Here is a 22,258-nt window from a genome sequence, read left to right on the forward strand (position 1 = left end):
TTCTAAACTCGACTATTTACCAAGACCTTTATCAGGTGCCGAATGGCTGTAACGATGGAAAATTATATTGGTTGTCACAAGGTTGACTAGACACAGGGAAAGAATTTCGTAATTGACTAATAGAAACAGTGTTTGTCCTTCGGACACCTAAACGTTACAGATCCTTCGGATTATTGGTAGCTGTCATTCTCTGCTGGTAGAATTTCCGCTACAATCGCCCGACTGTCACCTCTATTGACTTGTTCTACTGTAAAATGTCCAATTCAACAGGATATTTAAAAGGCAGTTATATCACCATTCGATTTCGATACAATACAACAATGTATGCTTACTGTATTTACAGAAATAGTTTCAGAATAAAAAAAACCAAACGGTACAGCTGTTGATTCACCGATTTTCCAAACAGAGAATCTGTGCAACATTCTAGATTAAACACACATACACAGATATATAAACCTTGTGCCAACGGAGTCATTAAGTTTGAGAAATGACTGCAGGGGACATATAGGCTTAGTTTGAAGTGACGGCACCACGACATTTGTGTATGGCCCCTAGCTCTAATGAGAGGGACACGGCGCCCCCGGGAACAGTGAATGTCTATTGTATCCAGGCTACGGAGAATAATTTTCGGGGAACAACTTTGAAATAATCAATAGCGAATCCTATACGATAGAACCTAGGTACTGTTCTTGGTTGATTATGGTATTTACAGGTAATCGTAAAGGATGAGAGACAGATGCTGTATATAAATAGTGTTAAAAGTCTTCAATGTGATTTTTAAAACCTATCCGTCACCAAACCAAAGTTCCATTGTCGTCAATTTTGCATACTGGAAACGTGGTTATCTCTACGGGGGTTAGATCTCGCGTTTCGATTAGTAAACTATTTGTTTTCGGCTTATTTTCTGACGGATGTTGTAGGCTTATTTTCTGATGGATGCTTTAGGCTTATTTCGATTGATACTTTAGGCTTTTTTCGATGGATAACTTAGGTTTATTTTCCGATGGAATTACCTTATGTTACGTTTCCATCTTTTCCATACATACCACATACATGACAAATATGACGAGCGAGAAGAGATTTTCACAGCTGAATGAACTAAATTCTCCCTCTCAAAAGTTTCCACCTAAGATTAAACTATCTTAGACAAATAACACATGATATTTTCATACATCCACTGTTACTTAACATAAACTGCTACATATTTATATGGGCTTACGTAGACAATATGCTCTCCGTGAATAACTGTCCTGCACGCGCCTTATCTACACATGCTCTCAATCTTGCTATGTATGTACCATATCTGTGTTGTCTGTCCCATATCCACCATGCATAGGACTTATTTTTCATTCTAATATATATACAAGATAAAAATGACATACATTACATATAAGTGAGAGGTCTCAACCAATCAGAAAACGTCAAAAATCACAGTCATATAATTAACCCCCTTATTGTTTATTGTTAATTCCTTCGTGACAATGTCTTGATCGTTATGATTGGGGAAGAATGTAAAGCTGGCATTAAGCATTGACCTTTAAATATCAATGGCAATTTTGAATGCCATGACTTCAAGGTCTCATGCAAAATTGTGTTTGTTTATTTGGAATACTAAAGATACTAAAGATTTGTCTAGTGTTTAGAAATACTTCTGTCCGAGTTAATTCCATATTCAAAGACTTTTTTTTATTTTTTTACGATTAAAGTGTCACTCGATCCCTGAAGACAATATGCTTTCCATTCAGGTACGTCAGTATCATCTAGCACCATCTGTGTATGATGCCTCATAATTGTTTATTGTCATTTGCAATACCGCCTTGACATTATCGCTATCCAATGGACTGCTATTAGTTTAACATCCCTAATTGTCAAATAGTTCTTTCAATATCGGAAATTGCCAAAAAGACACTTAGACCGACTTTCGGTTGGTGGTTATTATTGGGAATTTGAGAGATTTTATAAAGCATTGTGTAATTCATCTTTCATAAGGACAAGTTTATCAAAACAACCGTGACATGCTAACACGCATCGTTCTATGTTGTATTTCAAGATATACATTATAATTGCATTTTTGAGCAATCATGGTCAAATTTTTCCTAGTTAAACTATACAATCGGATTCCTTTTGTTCAAATCATTTCATTGTTATGCTAATTGAATTCGTAACGCACCATCGAACAAAAACAATATTAATATACCAATACATCAACTGATAAGACTGCTACCACGTGACCACCTAGCTCATTAAAATTTTTCAGCCAGCAGCAATATCCCCCTACTGGCCTAAAATAGATAAACAGCTTTGTAAGGCGAGGTGAAACCTGTGTCAGCCAACATTTATGGGGTCGGGCTAACAGAAAATGGAAAAATACCCTATGTGTCCAAAACCCTTTAACTACTGATTCTTATGTTCAAGATTTATTTAATGAGAAAATTAATCTGCAGTCCTTTTTTTACCACTTGCATTAATGTTTTCAATTGTTTTTTCGTAATGGTTTAAATTCCCCTCAAGCAAAATTCATTTCATTCACTGCAATACTGTGTCTTTTATAACGAATGTGTCAGTGTGTCTGTTTAATTGTTTTTATTCATTATTGAAGTTCTTAAGGATTGATATAATTGTCTTGTCCCTCCCTTGGCCCTGTCTGATAGAATCCCCTACTGTTGTCTTGTCTCTCTCTATGTCCTGTCTGATATAATCCCCTACTGTTGTCCTGTCCCTCTCTATGCCCTGTCTGATAGAATCCCCTACTGTTGTCTTGTCTCTCTCTATGTCCTGTCTGATATAATCCCCTACTGTTGTCTTGTCCATCTCTATGTCCTGTCTGATAGAATCCCCTACTGTTGTCTTGTCCCCCTCTATGTCCTGTCTGATATAATCCCCTACTGTTGTCTTTTCTCTCTCTATGTTCTGTCTGATAGAATCCCCTACTGTTGCCTTGGCTCTCTCTGTGTCCTGTCTGATATAATCCCCTACTGTTGTCTTGGCTCTCTCTGTGTCCTGTCTGATAGACTCCCCTACTGTTGTCTTGTCTCTCTCTATGTCCTGTCTGGTAGAATTCTCCTACTGTTGTCTTGTTCCTCTCTATATCCTGTCTGATAGAATCCCCTACTGTTGTCTTGTCTCTCTCTATGTCCTGTCTGATAGAATCCTCTATTGTTGTCTTGTCTCTCTCTATGTCCTGTCTGATAGAATCCCCTACTTTGTCTTGTCTCTCTCTAGTCCTGTCTTAAATCAGAATCCCCTACTGTTGTCCTTGTCGCTCTCTAAGTGTTCCTGTTTGATAGCATCCCCTACTGTTGTCTTGTCCCTCTCTCTCTCTCTATGTCCTGTCTGATATAATCCCTTACTGTTGTCTTGTCTCTTTCTCTCTCTCTATGTCCTGCCTGATAAAATCCCCTACTGTTGTCTTGTCTCTCTCTATGTCCTGTCTGATATAATCCCCTACTGTTGTCTTGTCTCTCTCTATGTCCTGTCTGATATAATCCCCTACTGTTGTCTTGTCCATCTCTATGTCCTGTCTGATATAATCCCCTACTGTTGTCTTGTCCCCCTCTATGTCCTGTCTGATATAATCCCCTACTGTTGTCTTGTCCCTCTCTCTATGTCCCTGTCTGATATAATCCCCTACTGTTGTCTTGTCTCTCTCTATGTCCTGTCTGATAGAATCCCCTACTGTTGTCTTGTCTCTCTCTATGTTCTGTCTGATAGAATCCCCTACTGTTGCCTAGGCTCTCTCTGTGTCCTGTCTGATAGAATCCCCTTCTGTTGTCTTGTTCCTCTCTATGTCCTGTCTGATATAATCCCCTACTGTTGTCTTGGCTCTCTCTGTGTCCTGTCTGATAGACTCCCCTACTGTTGTCTTGTCTCTCTCTATGTCCTGTCTGGTAGAATTCTCCTACTGTTGTCTTGTTCCTCTCTATATCCTGCCTGATAGAATCCCCTACTGTTGTCTTGTCTCTCTCTATGTCCTGTCTGATAGAATCCCCTATTGTTGTCTTGTCTCTCTCTATGTCCTGTCTGATATAATCCCGTACTGTTGTCTTGTCCCCCTCTATGTCCTGTCTGATAGAATCCCCTACTGTTGTCTTGTCCCTCTCTATGTCCTGTCTGATATAATCCCGTACTGTTTTCTTGTCCCTCTCTATGTCCTCTCTGATATAATCCCCTACTGTTGTCTTGTCACTCTCTATGTCCTGTCTGATATAATCCCCTACTGTTGTCTTGTCCATCTCTATGTCCTGTCTGATATAATCCCCTACTGTTGTCTTGTCCCTCTCTATGTCCTGTCTGATAGAATCCCCTACTGTTGTCTTGTCTCTCTCTATGTTCTGTCTGATAGAATCCCCTACTGTTGTCTTGTCTCTCTCTATGTTCTGTCTGATAGAATCCCCTACTGTTGTCTTGTCCCCCCTCTCTCTCTTTGTCCTGTCTGATATTATACCCTACTGTTGTCTTTTCTCTCTCTCTATGTCCTGTCTGATATAACCCCTACTGTTGTCTTATCCCCCTCTATGTCCTGTCTGATAGAATCCCCTACTGTTGTCTGGTCCCTCTCTATGTCCTGTCTGATAGAACCCCCTACTGTTGTCTTGTCCCCTTCTATGTCCTGTCTGATAGAATCCCCTACTGTTGTCTTGTCTCTCTCTATGTCCTGTCTGATAGAATCCCCTACTGTTCTCTTGTCTCTCACTCTCTCTATGTCCTGTCTGATGGAACCCCCTACTGTTGTCTTGTCTCTCTCTATGTCCTGTCTGATAGAATCCCCTACTGTTGTCTTGTCGCTCTCTATGTCCTGTTTGATAGAATCCCCTACTGTTGTCTTGTCCCTCTCTCTCTCTCTATGTCCTGTCTGATATAATCCCTTACTTTTGTCTTGTCTCTTTCTCTCTCTCTATGTCCTGCCTGATAAAATCCCCTACTGTTGTCTTGTCTCTCTCTATGTCCTGTCTGGTAGAATCCCCTACTGTTGTCTTGTCCCTCTCTATGTCTTGTTTGATAGAATCCCCTACTGTTGTCTTGTCTCCCTCTCTATGTCCTGTCTGGTAGAATCCCCTACTGTTGTCTTGTCTCTCTCTATGTCCTGTCTGGTAGAATCCCCTACTGTTGTCTTGTCCCTCTCTATGTCTTGTTTGATAGAATCCCCTACTGTTGTCTTGTCTCTCTCTATGTCCTGTCTGATAGAATCCCCTACTGTTGTCTTGTCGCTCTCTATGTCCTGTCTGATAGAACCCCTACTGTTGTCTTGTCCCTCTCTCTCTCTCTATGTCCTGTCTGATAGAATCCCCTACTGTTGTCTTGTCCCTCTCTATGTCCTGTCCGATAGAACCCCTACTGTTGTCTTGTCGCTCTCTATGTCCTGTCTGATAGAATCTCCTACTGTTGTCTTGTCGCTCTCTATGTCCTGTCTGATAGAATCCCCTACTGTTGTCTTGTCCCTCTCTATGTCCTGTCCGATAGAACCCCTACTGTTGTCTTGTCGCTCTCTCTCTATGTCCTGTCTGATAAAATCCCCTACTGTTGTCTTGCCTCTCTCTATGTTTTGTCTGATAGAATCCCCTACTGTTGTCTTGTCTCTCTCTATGTTCTGTCTGATATAATCCCCTTCTGTTGTCTTGTCCCTCTCTATGTCTTGCCTGATAAAATCTCCTACTGTTGTCTTGTCCCTCTCTATGTCCTGTCTGATAGAATCCCCTACTGTTGTCTTGTCTCTCTCTATATCCTGTCTAATAGAATCACCTACTGTTGTCTTTTCTCTTTCTATGTCCTGTCTGATGGAATCCCCTATTTCAATATTGTTCTGGCGTAATCCTAGCTCAGTACCGTATTGACGATTGGGCTGCTGAGTAGAATATTTCTGTGGTCTGTACAAATCTAATTGTACACAAGCAGCACGTAATTAACCGATTACGCCTGACCTCTCCCATATCCAGTTAATTAGCACACATGGACGTGGTTGTATTATGACAAACATCCGGGTTATTTTGTCACGTCTTCGGTGCTTGTCGACGCCACAATTGCTATTACTGGTCGCCATGTTGTTTTACCCCAAATGCCGTTGTTGGGTTGTCGTATTATTGCATATATATGATCTCAGAGGCTATAACTACAAAAACCGTTCCTTTTCAATGGAGGAAAATATCCAAAATGTGTAAATATATCCGTATTTGACCATGTCAACAACACGTTTGAGCTTTTATTAATGGTATATGTAGTTTCAATAACAAAACTCGTAGAGAATTAGTATTCATGTTATGATTATCCTGGTAATATTAAACTTTAATAATCAATCAATTTTGATCGTTTGGCCATTTCCACTGCTATTCCATCAACAAAACTTTAAACCAAGCCATGTTTTTATTAAATTTTCTCCATTCTAATTCCGTCCTTCTAAGACTCGTTAGAGGTGCTATGGGCCTGAAGTCAGTATATGTATATGCGTGGTTTAGTTTCCTGCACCCTTGTTCAGTTTCCTGCACCCTTGTTCAGTTTCCTGCACCCTTGTTAAGCTTTTCATTCATCATGTGTCTAGCACGTACCTCAATAGAAACAGTAATACTGTAGTTATATATCTTATCTTTATATATGTCCCTTGAATGGGAAGAAATGTATCCCTTACGATAGACGTTCCTGTGTATTGATATATTGTTGAAAAGCACGATAGTTTTTCCTTGTTTAACAAACACGTTGAAGTACCAGACTTGGCCGAAGCACAAAGTTTGATGGACCAAAACGTTATCATTACTATGTTTCATTAGTTTGTGTTCCATAGATAACGGCGTTGTATAACATCCAAGCACCTGTTGTTGTTTAATTAGCACTTACCATATCGATGAGCACAAGCCATCTAAAAGTATTTTGAAAATGATAGATGTGGGTAATTTTCCGGTGGTAATACCACATTAGTGGACTGTACAAGAGAAAGCCTATTTCCGCCGGATGAAAAGGGAAATATAAAAACAAATGCCAGTTTAACAACTTTTGATTAAACACTCGAATTTCCTATGCGATTGTTAAATCAACCAACACATTACAATGACAGCGGCATTCTCCGTGATACAGGACAGATCAATATACATGTAGATGAAAATATCGTCATCTCCACAAGGATTCTGTTTTCATATACAATATTGAATATACAATTATAGTTTACAATCTTTTGAGATCAAATATTCAAAATATTCCCCACATCCAATCGACTATAATATTATGCTTTGCTACCTACTGTTTTATATGAAAAGGCTATGAATACCTTGTTTAATATGATGAAAGTTCCCTTTTCGCGTGTTTAATGACAATTCATTCCCATATCTTGTGCGGAAATGCTATAATATGGCAAAATGGCTTCTAATGTATTACACATGTATATTTTATTTGATATATGAATATCTAGGCATAAAAGCGTTTTATTTGCTCATGTTTTTCTTGTTCATTGGCATCGATTTGTTTGTATAATTAAGTAAACGCCTGGTTTCCAAAGCGAAATAAAATATCATTGATATAGTCAGATATTCCTAAACTATTGTAAGCGTGTGGCATTTTCTCACGAATATAAATTTTAACTAATAATTCACGGGTTGGGTTTCAACCGTTGCGAGTATCTCATACGAAATAAACATTATTAGAAACGAGCTTACATCATATGTGTATAGCACTATATATACTAATAAAACAGTACTGTTACAGACAATGCTCCATTGGGGACATAAAACAGTACAGTTCCTCAAAAATTGACAAAATATACCATACAATGTTTTATCTTCATTGCTAGGAGATATTGCAGATGGTTTTCTGCCAACTCATTACTAGCGTACAGATGGCTATTACCTTCCAAATAACATTTCTAACGATTCAAGGTAAGAGAAAATATTATTGTTTTATTTCACTATATTTCATATAGCTATATCGGTTAAAACAGATGCTGTTTATGTGAGTAAGTATCGTAAATTCGATGCGTTTGACCTTTTGAAATCCAATATTGACAATTGTGAAATTCATTGAAATTGGTCTTTTGCTCCCCCCCCCCCCCCTCCTCATCCAAGTTGTAAGATTTTATTCCACCTATTTCGATGTGATTCTTCGCCTCCTGGGCATCAACACCTTAAGACCATACTGTAACTGAACAGAAGGAATAAACAGGTGTATGATTCAGTTTTATTCATGTATCTAACGTTAAATCTGTTTCGATGGTGCTAATACTTTGTGTGTTTTCATACGAAATAATGTTCTAACGAAGCAATATAAAGTATTTTTCAGTAACCGGAAAAAATTGCCGTTTTTTTTATCAGTTTATGACCTTGAATTATCACGGGAAAACGTTCAGTATACTGTCGGGTTCACATACACTGTGGAAGTATGACGTCCTTTATCAGACATAAGCATATTTTTGTCCGCTTGACCTATTTCTATGCATATGTACCCCAACAGAACGTCTTGGCATAAGTGCCACCAACAATTGCATACTCCTCAGCTGAATGAGTTATCTAAACACCCTGACTGTCACTGGACCTTTGGTGGTCACGTGACAATTGGAGCTGGCGGGACTTTCGTGGGAGCTCGAGTCCCTCGTCCTTGTACAGAGTTGGCCGTCGCTGCTTAATCTCAGTAGCTTTTTTCACTCTGTGTTTAATGAAGTGCTCCCTCCGAACATATACTTTTGGCTGTGTCGGTTTTGATGTTGTGTTGTGTCAAGTGTTGTTACAGGTTTTTGTTATCATAGCTGTCATTTCCCTTATTTTTCCATTTCTCGTGTGCCAATATCTATGAAGAATTTGTTTTGCGCGTGCAATTCCTTACCTGTCTTTATCAGCCTTTATCTATACCGTTTAGAACTCAACATGACCTTTCATTGTGATATGTCTATAAAAGCAAGTCTCTTGTAAACCAATCTCAACCACCAAATGTTGTGACAAATCTAAACAGATATTTACACGTGTGTCTACGTCTTACTGCTACATTTGCTGTAAAGTCAGACGACTTCTCAGAGTCGTTATCTGTTCATATCAAGACCCTGGCATGATGGAGGATTATAATGTTCGTGCACGGCGACGAAGATAAATCAGAAGGAAGTACTAATTATATTAGTGCCTTCAAACGTTTTACACTCGCTCCCAGGGGGCGACACCAGTCCTCGGATCCGGAGGCAGCCCTTTGTTTTATTACTGTCGAATTGTAGGCCGTGTTTCCGACAAACAAGAACTGCAGAGGAGCCCCTATAGCATATATATCAATGATAGCGTAACACAAGCATAAACTGTAGTTTTTAAATTTGTCATTTAGATAATTATTTTGATAATTGATTTAACTCTAATATAGGTGATAACAGCAACACATTGTCTGACATAAGATGCCACCCCGTATAGTTTACTCGTGGTAATTTCTTTATAAAATACAGTTTATATGACATGGTAACGCCTCATTCTCTTTGGCCTTTTCTTGCCTTTGCTGTTTGCATAACAGTTTTCATAATGTTATTGAATCGTCGTAGTTATTTATTTCATACGTCGTATTATATTTATATCCTTCACTGGAACAATTTATTTCCGTAAGCATTTCTACTATTGTTTATTGTTGCTGTCTGTTTAAAAAGACTTATGCCATTAGTGATTAAAATATTAATTTTCTGTTAGCACACGACAGTACTAGTCATGTCGATACTTCCGGTACGCCGATGAATGTGTGAGGCTCCATAAAGGGAAATTAACACTATACTACCTATTTCTATCTTTACCCCTTTATGAGGACACATTATTGTCAAAGAACTGACCCCGGGGCTCCCCAACCCCGGCAGCTTTCTAATAGATGGGGGATTAAAATTGATTTGTTGGAAAAAAAAAAAAATTTTTGCTTATGGTCTTTTGCAAATCATGTCGTTCATTTCACGTCACATAGTCTTAAAGTATATAAAAGCCTGCGCTCACACTATTGCAATCTCAAATTGGAAACCATATGTATACTTTTTATGTATACCATCCGTTGTGACGTCATTAACACAATTTGTTACCAGCAAGATACGAGATATGACAATGAATTATGACTGAACATACACATTTATACTGTGAATTAATTACAAAAACGTAACTTTACGTCATCCGCCTCACAAAGCATATGAGAGGAGAAAGGTGAAAGTATGGGTCAATGTAGCTCGGCATGACATTCGCATGGAAAGAGTTGAATACCATACGTGCTCTAATTTTGATGTGCTATCCTTTCCATTTTCCATGGTAGATTTTCACAGTTTATATCTTAACAATAATCAAATCACCGTCAATTTAAATCATACATATCTTTAATGCCAAAGCAATCGGAAACTGTGAAACAAAGCTCATCAACGAATTGGTTAATACTTATTACTTATTAACTTTCTTCAATTCCCTTAACCTAGATGGCACTCACGAGCAAACATGTGACAAATTTGGCTTTATCATATTTATAATTCAGTGTTAGCACAACAACATACGATAGAGCCATACAGTTGAAACGAAATAAGCAAAGAAACCTAACGTCAGATTTACAGGAACAATTTTATATCCGACGCGTGTTTACGATAAATATGCCAATACTCTATTTCGATTAAATCAGTCTACCGCAAAGAAAAGTTATCAATATACTAGTCCGCCATGTCAGCAATAGGATTCTAAAATATATCTAACATTAACACAGAATCGATTTTAAAAGCACTTTTAATATAGAAACTTAAAAGTCTTTCACAATGTTCATGTCCATATACTATATTCACGACAACACCAACTCGTATGCCGGTCATGTCAGGATTTTGCCATCTCGGTAAAAAATATCTTGCTTTTACACTATTTTGTGATGCTCGTAAGTTGCATCCATGACAACTCGAACGAAAGTCACGCCATGGATTTTGTCATTTTTGTAGCCAGGGGTAACTGACTGGTCGGTCGTTCAGGTCACAAACATTGTTCGGATTAAAATCTCCCGGTGATGGGTTGGCTTGACTGGACACTACATTTAATTTGATCATGTTTGCGTTAATATGTTTACAAGAGTTTTTATATAAATGACCAGATTCTCCAGGGGTTTATACCATATGGATAAAAAACCATTATTTTCATCATCCAATACACTTATTTGTCAGATGTATCTGTAAATTTATTTTCCATTACGACTCGTCAATGGCCGACTATTCGATTAGTGAAATGGCACCTGTGTGAATGATGAATGAAATCAGTTGCCGTATAAAATAAAGTATAACTTTCGTGATTTATCGAGGTGTAATTTGATCTGCCTGATCCACACGGAAGCCCTGCAGTACTGTGTCAGACTTCTATATTAAAGGATATTCAGCCTAGGCTAGTTTTACAAGTATCGACATCCCATTACAACCATCGTTATGGGTTGCAGGGTATTCATAGCGCCAAGGATTATTTCATATTTTTGTCCGAATTATTTTAAGAACGAGTCTCACACACAGAGACAATCCAATACACTGGCAAAGTAACTTCATTCAAAACAGTTGGATTATTGTCAGGGAAAAAAAGCTTTATCTCTTTTTTTATAATACCATTAAATAATGGTTGTATAAATACTGCTGTATTTATGCTAACATAATCACTCATAATAATACGATATGGTAATTAGGGTAAATCAAACTGCACGAGGACAATACGGATGACCATAAGTACCTGTGTTTTACTTTCCTGTCTTTTTTTTAGATACAGGGCAGAAGAGAAGGTAGGAGTAGCTGATAGGCCAGTCCGCAAACTAGTACCTTGAACTGGACTGAACAATCTGCTCTAGTGTGAAGGACAAATAGTCGACACCTCCGACTTTGGATTAACTATCTAACTGTTTCGAGTTCCAGATAGGAGGGGTAGTCGACTTCTACGATTTTGATTTAGAACGTGTTATATGCCAGTGTCCGAGTTAGGGGCAGTTCACTCATCAAAGTTGGGAGTAGATAGAAGCAACAGTTGAACTATTAGTATCACATATAACCATGTCCCATAACATTGTTATATGGCTAAACGTTTTGTTGATACTAATGAATCATTGATGCTTATATCATTAAGAAATAAAAATATCGCCGGAATGGATTTTGTAAATTTAATTATCTGACACCTCATTATTTGAGTTAATAGAGCAATATTTTACTCCATCAAGCTACTGTAATGATGTGAAATATAAGCTATCACTAATACGATTGTGAAAGCTGGTTTGATAATATTTAATTAAAAACAGCTAGCAATTGCATAGTCGAAAGTAGTTGCATCCCCTTACTAGATTGACCCGATGCGCCACTAACAGAAACATGGGTATTGCACAACATGAAAAGTGGATCTTTTTTGTAATGGAGCTAAGAAACAATGAGTGATTGAAAAGACATATATCTGCCGCCATCAAAACCTGTAGCGATTTTATTTTTACTTTAACACTAGTAAATCAATCTATCATTAGTCTGGTAACGGAAGGTTGACGCCTGGCTTGTCATCATACCTGTTAATTGGATGCTCGGCACTCTACTAAGTTTTGAATTACTCCCATAAGCTCAAGTGACTGATAGTTTAAGTGTTGAATTGATGTGGGGATTAAAATTTATACAATGGTTGTTTGCAAGTGTAATTTGATGTCTGGATAAGCATTTAGGGCAAAAATGCATGAAAACTATTAACACTATGTAGTCCTTTAGATAAAAAAATATTAGCTGTTGCAGATGGTGGAGTAATACTGAAAAATCTGGAATTTAACTTAATTTGTTGTAATGCGTTTTGACATATACATACTCTCGTTGTTGTTGTTATTGTGGTTGTTATTGTTATTGTTGTTGCTGTTATATGCTGATTTATGTCGGCATTTTCGATTAAGGGGAATGTAGACACGGAATAGAAGAATGGTATTTAAGCGTGACTGGCGCGAGTTAAAAGTAAATAAGAAATGTAGTTTAAAGATATAAACAAATTGGTATTTATTGGAGCAAGGGTGATGTAGTTCCAATCCATGTTACGTGTGATGATGGAATGCATCATGTCTGTATGTGCCTTTTGTCTGTGATAGCCCAACAACTGGGGAACAGCTTGAAACTGGCTCCCCGGGAGACAACGTATACACATAGCTTTTGTGTGTATTTATATATGACATCGGGAAGATGAAAAATATAGTATGATTGCTTTTTGATTGCAATGTTTCACAAGAAAGCCGGATGTGTCATAAGTTTGTTTCTATCATACACAACTTTGTAGTCAAAAGCTGTGTGAGACTTAAGAAATTCACACTGGTCATGTGTTACTACAACTGTTTGAAACCTTCGGTACGTATTTGATGAGTTTTTCTGATACTTCATGTTTTGCGTGAATTCTTCTACAGTTTGACAAGAATATCCACACCAACAACAACGTCTTTGACCTCATTTCGAGGACACGGTATTATCTGAGTTTTAATGAGGGGTGTATTCTCCTTGTACATTCCAATGGCCTTCCGGTAAATATAGATCTCGACATCATTTTTCCGACGATGGGTTTGATTTACGATTACGATGATACATCGATATTACCTTATTTAAGTCATAGAAAATGCAATGTCTCTTGAACAAACACAAAAATAAATCATAAATATATAAATTAATTAGATAAAAAATAAATGAACAAATAAACAAACAAATGAAATGAGCTAACATTGATTACAATGATTACTTTCGACAGAAAAGGTCCAGACTATCGACATTGAAAAGATGGTTAAATAAACATTTCTGACTTTGATAAAGTATCTAAGTTACGTTTCATCCTCAAAGTGATCTTCGCGTTCCTTTTCCTGAATTCTGTTGTCATATCTGATATATACGTTTAATGCGGTTATTGTGTATTGGGACCTCGAGGACAATTAGAAGTGTTGTAAATCATCGATCGGTCGTCAACGAGGAAGGACATATGACTACATGAGTTTTCCTTATGATGCATTTCAGTTTTCTATTGTTTGAAGTCCTATCAACAACTAAATGGAGGCAGTACCAGGGGAGACATTACCAAGAAAGGAAAAAGTTGTGAAAATAAAAAGAAAAAAGATAATATACTAAACGTTGGCTCTTACAAATGCAATGGGCAGCAGGTACAATTCTTAAGCCCTACCTGAGGCGATAAATTAACAAAATGTCTGGTGCACAATCATGGAACAATACTATTGACACCTAATACAGATCTTTCAAGTATTTGACACGAACGAACTGCGTCCTCCCGAAACACATATGCACTACACGCATGCATTTTGCACACACCAGAGGCCGTCCTTTGATAGTCATAGCTGTTTATAAGACATTAAATAATAGAAAACAAGACAAAGTCTTTTACAACACGTTTTAAGTTTCTATGACAAAAATGGCTCTATGACAACAGCATTGTTTTAAAAAATAACCAAACATACATTTTCATACCTAGTTTTATTATTTGAAATATTCTATTGTCTTGTGAAATATAAAGGGAATATGCCTAGTGGTGCCGTTTTCGACGCTCTAGTCCTCATTTTTCGAATATAATCCATATTTGACCTCGATTTACATGCCGGTTCTCCATGGCCTTTGTCAGTGATTTGCCAACAATTTAACGATTTCTAGTTAGAATTATGGTTTCGTTTTAAAGTCAGTATTGTCTGTTGGTTTAGGATCCTATGATCCATCTTATCTAGATCAGTTTCAAGTAAATCGTAAATGTTCTTGGTGTCCAAAGAAAAAGCAAACTGTACATGTACTTACATTTCCATTGCTATCATCAGTTATAAAATATGGTTACATTCATTGATTCATTCATGTGTAGGTATTGGGACACACCTTGAGATCACTCCTCCGTACAATTTGTCACGCATGGTATTATCTTCTTTTAATAATTAAATCAATTCACAAAATCTATAGTGGCAACGGGTGTCCTTCTGAACAGCTGTAGTCTATTGTTTTGCGCCCGTTATCATAGAGTAGTAGAAAGACGCATACCACTTAATAACACCTATAAATCTCTGATTAATTTTGATGATTACCGTATGTGTAAGTCAAATAATGAATAAATCATACACCACACGGCTATTTATGTTGGTAAGCCTTCTATACTTTAATGCTGCTGTTTATCATCCTACTCTCATAACTATTCAATTCTAAAATAAAAATGGATGCTTATGATGGGAAAAGGAATAAACCTCCATGTGAAAATTATCGGTATTTTGCCATACTCATAAAACACATTTGATATTGTATGATGAATTATTTGAGTCTCCTTCATAACTTATATCATACACACTTCACAGTAGCTGCACTATTTATTACCGCCTTCTTGTTCTCGGATTCCCAGAAGCCTCATAGATGTTTATTTATATTTAAGTTAAAAGCTCTGGTGGCGTATTCTAAACGGATGTAAATCTCACACGTTTTAACTGATTTAACAAATATAATAATTTGTTGGTACTGTTTTAATTTAGGTTCCTAGATTTTACAATCGGTTGAAACATTAAATAACAACTTAAGCTAGGCTTTATAAACTATGCTTAGCCGATCGATGGGATTAGAAAACAGGGTTTCGATGGCCGCTTTGAGTTAGAAAATCTATAGTCCGAATTCCGAGTTCTGCAGAGAGGGGCACTTGCAATACCTTCTACGATAAACATCTGCAATTGGATACAACATGCTATATTTTTACTCTCAAATAGCCCCTTAGCAGAATACATCCGTGAAGCCCAATCCTGCAGAGTAGAAAAGGGTTGGGCCATTAAGGTAGTGGGTTACAATTTGTCGCCTCTTGAGACATGCAGTGAGAGCAGGCATATTATTCCCCTGAACAGTTTTACAATAACAAACACTATCTTTGTTATCCTACCTACATGCCGAATAGCGTGATAAAGCTATGTGATGTTAGGAAATACACCTATCAATAATGCCTAAACAAGCTGTAGTTTTCAAACATGTATTCTTTCAACGCATGACGTCACTCTTGCGTGAGTATGGATACTGATTTATAAACAACTGACGTCTGTAGATAAAATAACAATATCATGTAGAATGGTTCATCATAGGCGATCAAATCTATATAGAATAAATACCAGTCTTTTCCTTATGGGAATCCATTTGTACAGCCACGTGGTTAAGGAGCCTCAGGTTATATGTTTTCCGCTAATAAGATTTATAAACATGGCCGTCACGTATGATTAAGGTTACATTCACTTAAGTACTTTTTGACATCGATATGGATTTCCAACATTAAATATGTAGAAATATAGACGTACATGTAGAAGCTAAAACTTATAATAATGTAATATCGTCATTAAGAAACATAATATATTCCTTCAATACAATGGCGTGGAATGATAGTGCCTTTCGCTTGCAATTTGACACGCCTACAAATGTACATCGTTGTAGCTTCAATGGCTTAACAGATACGCAAATAGATCATATTGTCTGGAATTATCCATTATTCAGACAATCAAGTTAGTAGAATTACTTGAACTATCCTCCTGTATAATCATTATCTTGTGTGAAGTCCGATTTCGAAGTCCCCTTACTACTATCCACAACTTTCGACCTTGTTACTATTGACCAATCGAAGAAAGAAGAAGCAGCAGTATGCTCTATAATAGATTGAATCATGATTTGACATATACTTCTTAAATCAAATTTACGTGTGTTATATACAGGCACTCTACCTGCGTCTTCGAGCATTTACCTGTGGTATCTACATATACACGTGCATTCCAATTATGCATTCGAATTTTTCATTTAAGTTTTAACCGATAGTATATATTTGTGTTATCGTGTTCCGCGATGGAGCCAACCAATTGCCATTTCACATTAAAAATACTTGGGTATAACACATCAGCGAATTATTGACTCGCCACTACCGGAATATTCCGCAGGGATATTACTCTAAGAGTGAATGAGAAATGTACTGGTTCCCAGAACAGACATGACGAATAGTGCATTGTTTGTGTGTGCAAAATCAAAAAATAAAATATTGTATGAATCGTGCAGCTATCATATCGTATCATGCAGTGTATTAGAGTAGGCGTATTTTTATCTAATTAAATCAAGAATCCATGTAATCATTAACAGCTGGGCATGTGAAATGATTCTCTAATTAATTGTGAACTTTGGGGAGTGTGCTTTTTTAATATCTATTTAAACGTTTTGATGTGAAACTATTCTTTAACTTACTGTGAACCTTAGAGAGAATAGATGGAATCTTCAAGACTGTGAACATCAATAAATATGTTCCCTACATTACCATTTAGCGGATGAAAGGGCAGGTGAAGCGATTGCACATCGAATGCACATTTCATAAATATGTACCAGACAATCGGATATTTAACAAGTCAGATGTGTAATCTGTATCATACTTAAATCTCTATAGTGTCTAGCCTAACGACATTAGATGATCTTGATCTGTTTCTCTGTTAAATTGTTTATATTATAACGACTTTTACTTATCTTGGGAGCATGTGTTCTCTGTTAGGTGTAACCTGTACAATAAACATTGCTATCAACGATTTATTTACCTACCTTTACGTATAGACATAAAACATCTGTTAAGGGGATTGTAATCATTACCTAATATTTATTATGACTGATGAGTTGATCTCCACTCGTAGGATTGTTATATTCAAGGCGATAACTTTTCCGGCGAAGATATTTGACAGCTGTCTGAATGTTTAACCCCAATAAACCGTTATCGTTGACTTCAATCTGAAGATGAGCCATGTATGCCGATATAATGATATCATGTATAGATAACGGTATCCAGACTGGGCTATTGAGATGGGGTAAAGTTCAGCTGATATCTTTTATTTGCGCAGAACTAAGTGAGCATGTCAAGAGGCAATTAAGCCTGGCATATCACATCAGGTCGCATCCACTTTTGAATTCCGTATTTAATTAAGTAACCCCCTCCTAGAATACCATCTATTACCTTGTAGCAAAATCAGGATGTATTCATTATTAGTAGGAAGTTACAGCATCATTTAATCGTCCCGCAGCTCTGCCACAGCGTACGTCTGCGTAGTTCGGGTTCGGGATCACGTTCACATTATAAATACAGGTGAGAGCAGGCGATCAGTATAGATTATCAATTCAGGTGAGAGCAGGTGATTAGTATGAATTATCAATATAGGTTAGTAAAGGTGAGATCAGGTGATCAATATAAATCATCAATACAGATGAGAGCAGGTAATTAGTTTAAATTATCAATACAGGTGAGAGCAGGCGATCAGTATAAATTATTAATACAGATGAGAGCATGTGATTAGTATGAATTATAAATATAGGTGAGTACAGGTGAGATCAGGTGATCAAAATAAATCATCAATGCAAGTGAGAGCAGGCGATCAGTAAACATTTGTGGTTTACACGCCTGAAAGTGTTAAGCATTGTTAGAAAAATGAAACAATTCTGTTAAGTCTTTTAATTGTTTAAACACAGAAAAATAGAAAAAAATATATTATTTTTTTCATATTTTCTTAATTTGTCTCATGTCATTTGATAAGTGATGAATTATACACCATACATTGCAATCAATTATCATATTAGACATGGAAGTGTATTACTTTGAAGACATCTAAAACTCAATACACGAACTGTGGTATTATTTGATTCCATTAATTTTCCTAGGATGCTCCATTCATTTTGGTGTGAATTATGCGTGGTATAACCAATGCGAGTGTTTTTCCAAATATGGAATTAATTGGCAAGGGAAAAACCAAAAGCACCGTTATTTACATCGTTTGAAAACTGTAGCAATCCCTTTAGAGGACAAGCAGATTCGATAAAAACTATTTTATTAATATCAATATTAATATTCTGTATTTATTATTAAGAGGGTATGTAAGCTATGCACACGATTACGCTGCTGTTGGTACATGACATTATGTAATCAAACGTCCTGGAAATGTACAGTTTAAAAGTCAATGCATTGAGCAAAATACATAAGATAATATCACATCCGAATGCAGGTTAAGATGTTTTAGATATGAATTTACCTGTATTATATATGTACCTGTTGTGTCCTGTTTGAAATGCTTATTGATGCGTGACTAAACTTGTCGAAATCAAAGAAATGAAAATTTCAATTGTGCAGTAAAATGTTGAAATACACAATAGGTACAATATCAACCAAAGTCGTCAATGTGATGAATATACAGTGAGTGTATACGTCATTAGCTCAGGACGGTAGACTGGTGCCTCAGTCTATTGGATAAATCAGAAACAAAATACTTCAGTTCACACTGTCGTTAAGAGATTTACAAAACATATAAATGCGAAATATATTTTTAAGGTTATGAATATATCAACAATGCGGGCGAAATCTAACTACTGGTGTTATGCCAAAATTTAACAGATCTACTTGAAGTGTATAAATCAATTTTGTCTAGTATTCATTTTGTAGCATTTACAAAAAATGTAAGGTGGAGACACGTAGAGCACAGTAGCCTTACACTTTCCCTATCTCTGTAAATGTCATTTACCAACTCGCTATACATTATTTAAAAGTTTAAATGACTATATTCCCCGACGTTGCTGACATACTTTGGGCTATATGAATGATTCTGTCAGGGAATGCATTAGCTAACTTACATGTTTAACACGCGCGAATCCGTACAAACAGTATTGCACGCGTTGCCATCAATATTCAGTCACGCCAAAGCTTGTGTCTGCGTGAGAATCCCACAAAGTTACTCGTATACATACCCTTTTTTCACCTGCAAATGTAATTTACGTCAACGCAGCGTTGTTGCTCTGTAAGGGGATTACCTGATAAATACAACTATCCAACGTGATATACCCCACTGATTCATCTAGACAGACGGGTTGTGTGTATTTATTGCTGTTACAGGGAACATGCCATAACCGCTAACATTGTGTTACCAGTGTTTCTTTCTCAGTTGGTTCCTTTTGCTGTATACCCCCATAACCTGATCATCTTCATTGAGAAAACCTAACCATATCCATTACACGTTTCGTTTAAACAGTAAAAGCACGAAAGCGAATAATACGTGAATTTTCCACTCCACTCACTCTATCATGATGTGCAAAATCATAAATGCATGATATTTGTACAATGTAGATAGATGTGATAGAGTAACTTTTCAGTACCACTTACATGTCAAATCGGAAGAAGTATGATCTGGATTGCAAAAGTAGGACCAAGAAGGGAAACCAAGCATCGGTATAACAGTATTTGTAAGTAATAACTTTATTGGTACCATAATTCTTAAATCTTAAAGCAAAACGTCCTCATAAAAATAGCAAATAAGGAAACCGTGAATATGTATGAAAAAGCGAAACAATCTTGACGTCAAATGATTCTGTCGAACGGTTGGCCGTTTTAGACGACTGGTTCGCCAGTTGTCAGTACCAAGTGGTACTCCGGCTTTCCTCCACCTCCAAAACCTGGCACGTCCTTAAATGACCCTGGCTGTTAATAGGACGTTAAACAAAAACAAACCAAACCAAAAACAAACCAAGTAGTATTATATAGGAAGTCCTCGGCAGTTTATTTTATAGACGTAGCACTATGAAGTCGGCATCAATTCAGCGCTAGCAGAAGATGAAAGCATGAACATACCGCTGCCTCCAAAAACACACACGCACTTACCACTCGTATGTGGCAGGCTGTCCTTAAATTTGCATAGCTGTTGATAAGATGTTAAATATATACGTGATTAGCGTTGGTACATAGTTGTCAATGCTAAAAGTTGCAGATGGCAACACCAATGATGTCAAAATCCGGAATAAACAATTACATTCACAAATTGTCACAACAAAAATAAAGAGTTTTACGGAATTAATAATTGTTAATAGTTTTTCATTGCCAGTATTTATTAAGTGCAAAACGTTGGAAACTTTTCAAGCACATGGTATTGGTATCTACGTTTTAAACTGTCATGGGACACCGGCCTTTCGGCCTGATCAGGCAGTTGATTTCATAAGACCTCTAAATCAATTCGAACGTTTAAAAACCACGGAATGAAATATTACTAGTAAACAAAAGTACACTTATAATTCAATTTTTAAGAATTATGTCTGAGGATCTTATACGCCTTACTTTTAAGTTGGTGAGTGTGATTTCCCTGCAGACTCTCCCCTGGTATTAGTGGCTGGCAGCACATTCTATCTAAAATAAGTATGTCTACTGCATCTTGCTGTATAATTCATGATAGGAAAGTCCGGTCTTCCATTACCACACTATCAACACCACATTGCTTTAGATAAAATTTAAACATTAAAAATCTTACGTGTTGAATACTATCGCATCAATACATTTTTTCAAGTTTCAAGCCATTACTGAAATGTCAATTTAACACACGGATATCATCACCAATTGCGACGCCCCAAGGACCGAAAATATGAACTCGGACAAGCGCGTCAATCTTAGCATTTTGAGACAAATCTCCCAAAGTGAATGCTATGGAAATCTTCAACAAACAGCGGAAACTCAAAAAAGTGTTGCTAAATGTGGTTCAACAGAGAACGTAGAAATATTAACAATTGATGGATAGACGAGATATTGTACCTACTTAGGAAAAAAATGGCAGATAAACCTTCAAATGATGTAAACTAGACCGGTACGTAAACATATGAAATTAATATTGAACTTAAAGGCTCCGAGTGGGAAAATGATCGCCCAAAATAGCTGCATATCAATTATATGTGGAGGTCATCGAACAATGCTTCTTAGATATTCTATATAATGACGTCTTGTTTGGGGGGTCTCTGAATAAAACGCTAGTTTCAACAATTTTGTACAATATTTGGCATATGTTAAATGTAACTGTATTCAACAATTCTTAAACTTAAAATCAAAGAAACGAAATCAATGAATCAGTCTGCTTTTGTGTACGCACCCAGTTTGTCTAATGTAAGCAAGGGATTTTTTTCGGTATCCCTTGATTGCAATGTGTCTTTTTAAATGTAGTGATTTTTTCCCTTAAGCACCGGATGATAATTTGGCTTTCGAAACATAACCCACAACATCTGTTCACTATATAGTACAGTAATGATTATGTTTACATTGGACCTCAAGTAATCATATAGGAAAAAGCTAGATTATATTCACATGCTACGTTAATAATACATATTGTCTTAAATGTGTACTCTGTTGACCAAGAAACTACTAAACCGGGATATCTTACGTGGACAGGCTTCAGTCAAGTATTTTGAAGGTCGATATTGCTCTCTTATTTGCCTATATAGGATTTCATGATTTAAGCTTGCTTGTTGACCTACAAACTGACTAGAGCATGGCACGAGTATAACGAAAAGCACAACGCGTCT

The 22,258-nt window shown here is 36.8% G+C and overlaps 3 protein-coding genes across 3 annotated transcripts; all 3 read right to left on the reverse strand.

The window, feature by feature from the left end:
* Window positions 1–2,583: 2,583 nt before the first annotated feature.
* LOC117330072 lies at window positions 2,584–3,508 on the reverse strand. Its single transcript, XM_033888291.1, has 2 exons — window positions 3,351–3,508; window positions 2,584–3,049 (listed from the first exon to the last, which is right to left on the reverse strand). The coding sequence occupies exons 1-2, from the start codon at window positions 3,506–3,508 to the stop codon at window positions 2,584–2,586; spliced, it is 624 nt and encodes a 207-aa protein (XP_033744182.1).
* A 94-nt stretch (window positions 3,509–3,602) lies between these two features.
* On the reverse strand, window positions 3,603–4,232 carry LOC117330074. The gene has a single exon (XM_033888292.1). The coding sequence runs from the start codon at window positions 4,230–4,232 to the stop codon at window positions 3,603–3,605; it is 630 nt and encodes a 209-aa protein (XP_033744183.1).
* Window positions 4,233–4,468: 236 nt separating this feature from the next.
* LOC117330075 (ring-infected erythrocyte surface antigen-like) lies at window positions 4,469–6,847 on the reverse strand. Its single transcript, XM_033888293.1, has 3 exons — window positions 6,826–6,847; window positions 5,336–5,874; window positions 4,469–4,795 (listed from the first exon to the last, which is right to left on the reverse strand). Exons 1-3 carry the CDS (start codon window positions 6,845–6,847, stop codon window positions 4,469–4,471), a joined length of 888 nt encoding a protein of 295 aa, XP_033744184.1.
* Between the last annotated feature and the right edge of the window lie 15,411 nt (window positions 6,848–22,258).

This window comes from Pecten maximus, chromosome 6 (genome assembly GCF_902652985.1).
Source record: "Pecten maximus chromosome 6, xPecMax1.1, whole genome shotgun sequence".
NCBI lineage: Eukaryota > Metazoa > Mollusca > Bivalvia > Pectinida > Pectinidae > Pecten > Pecten maximus.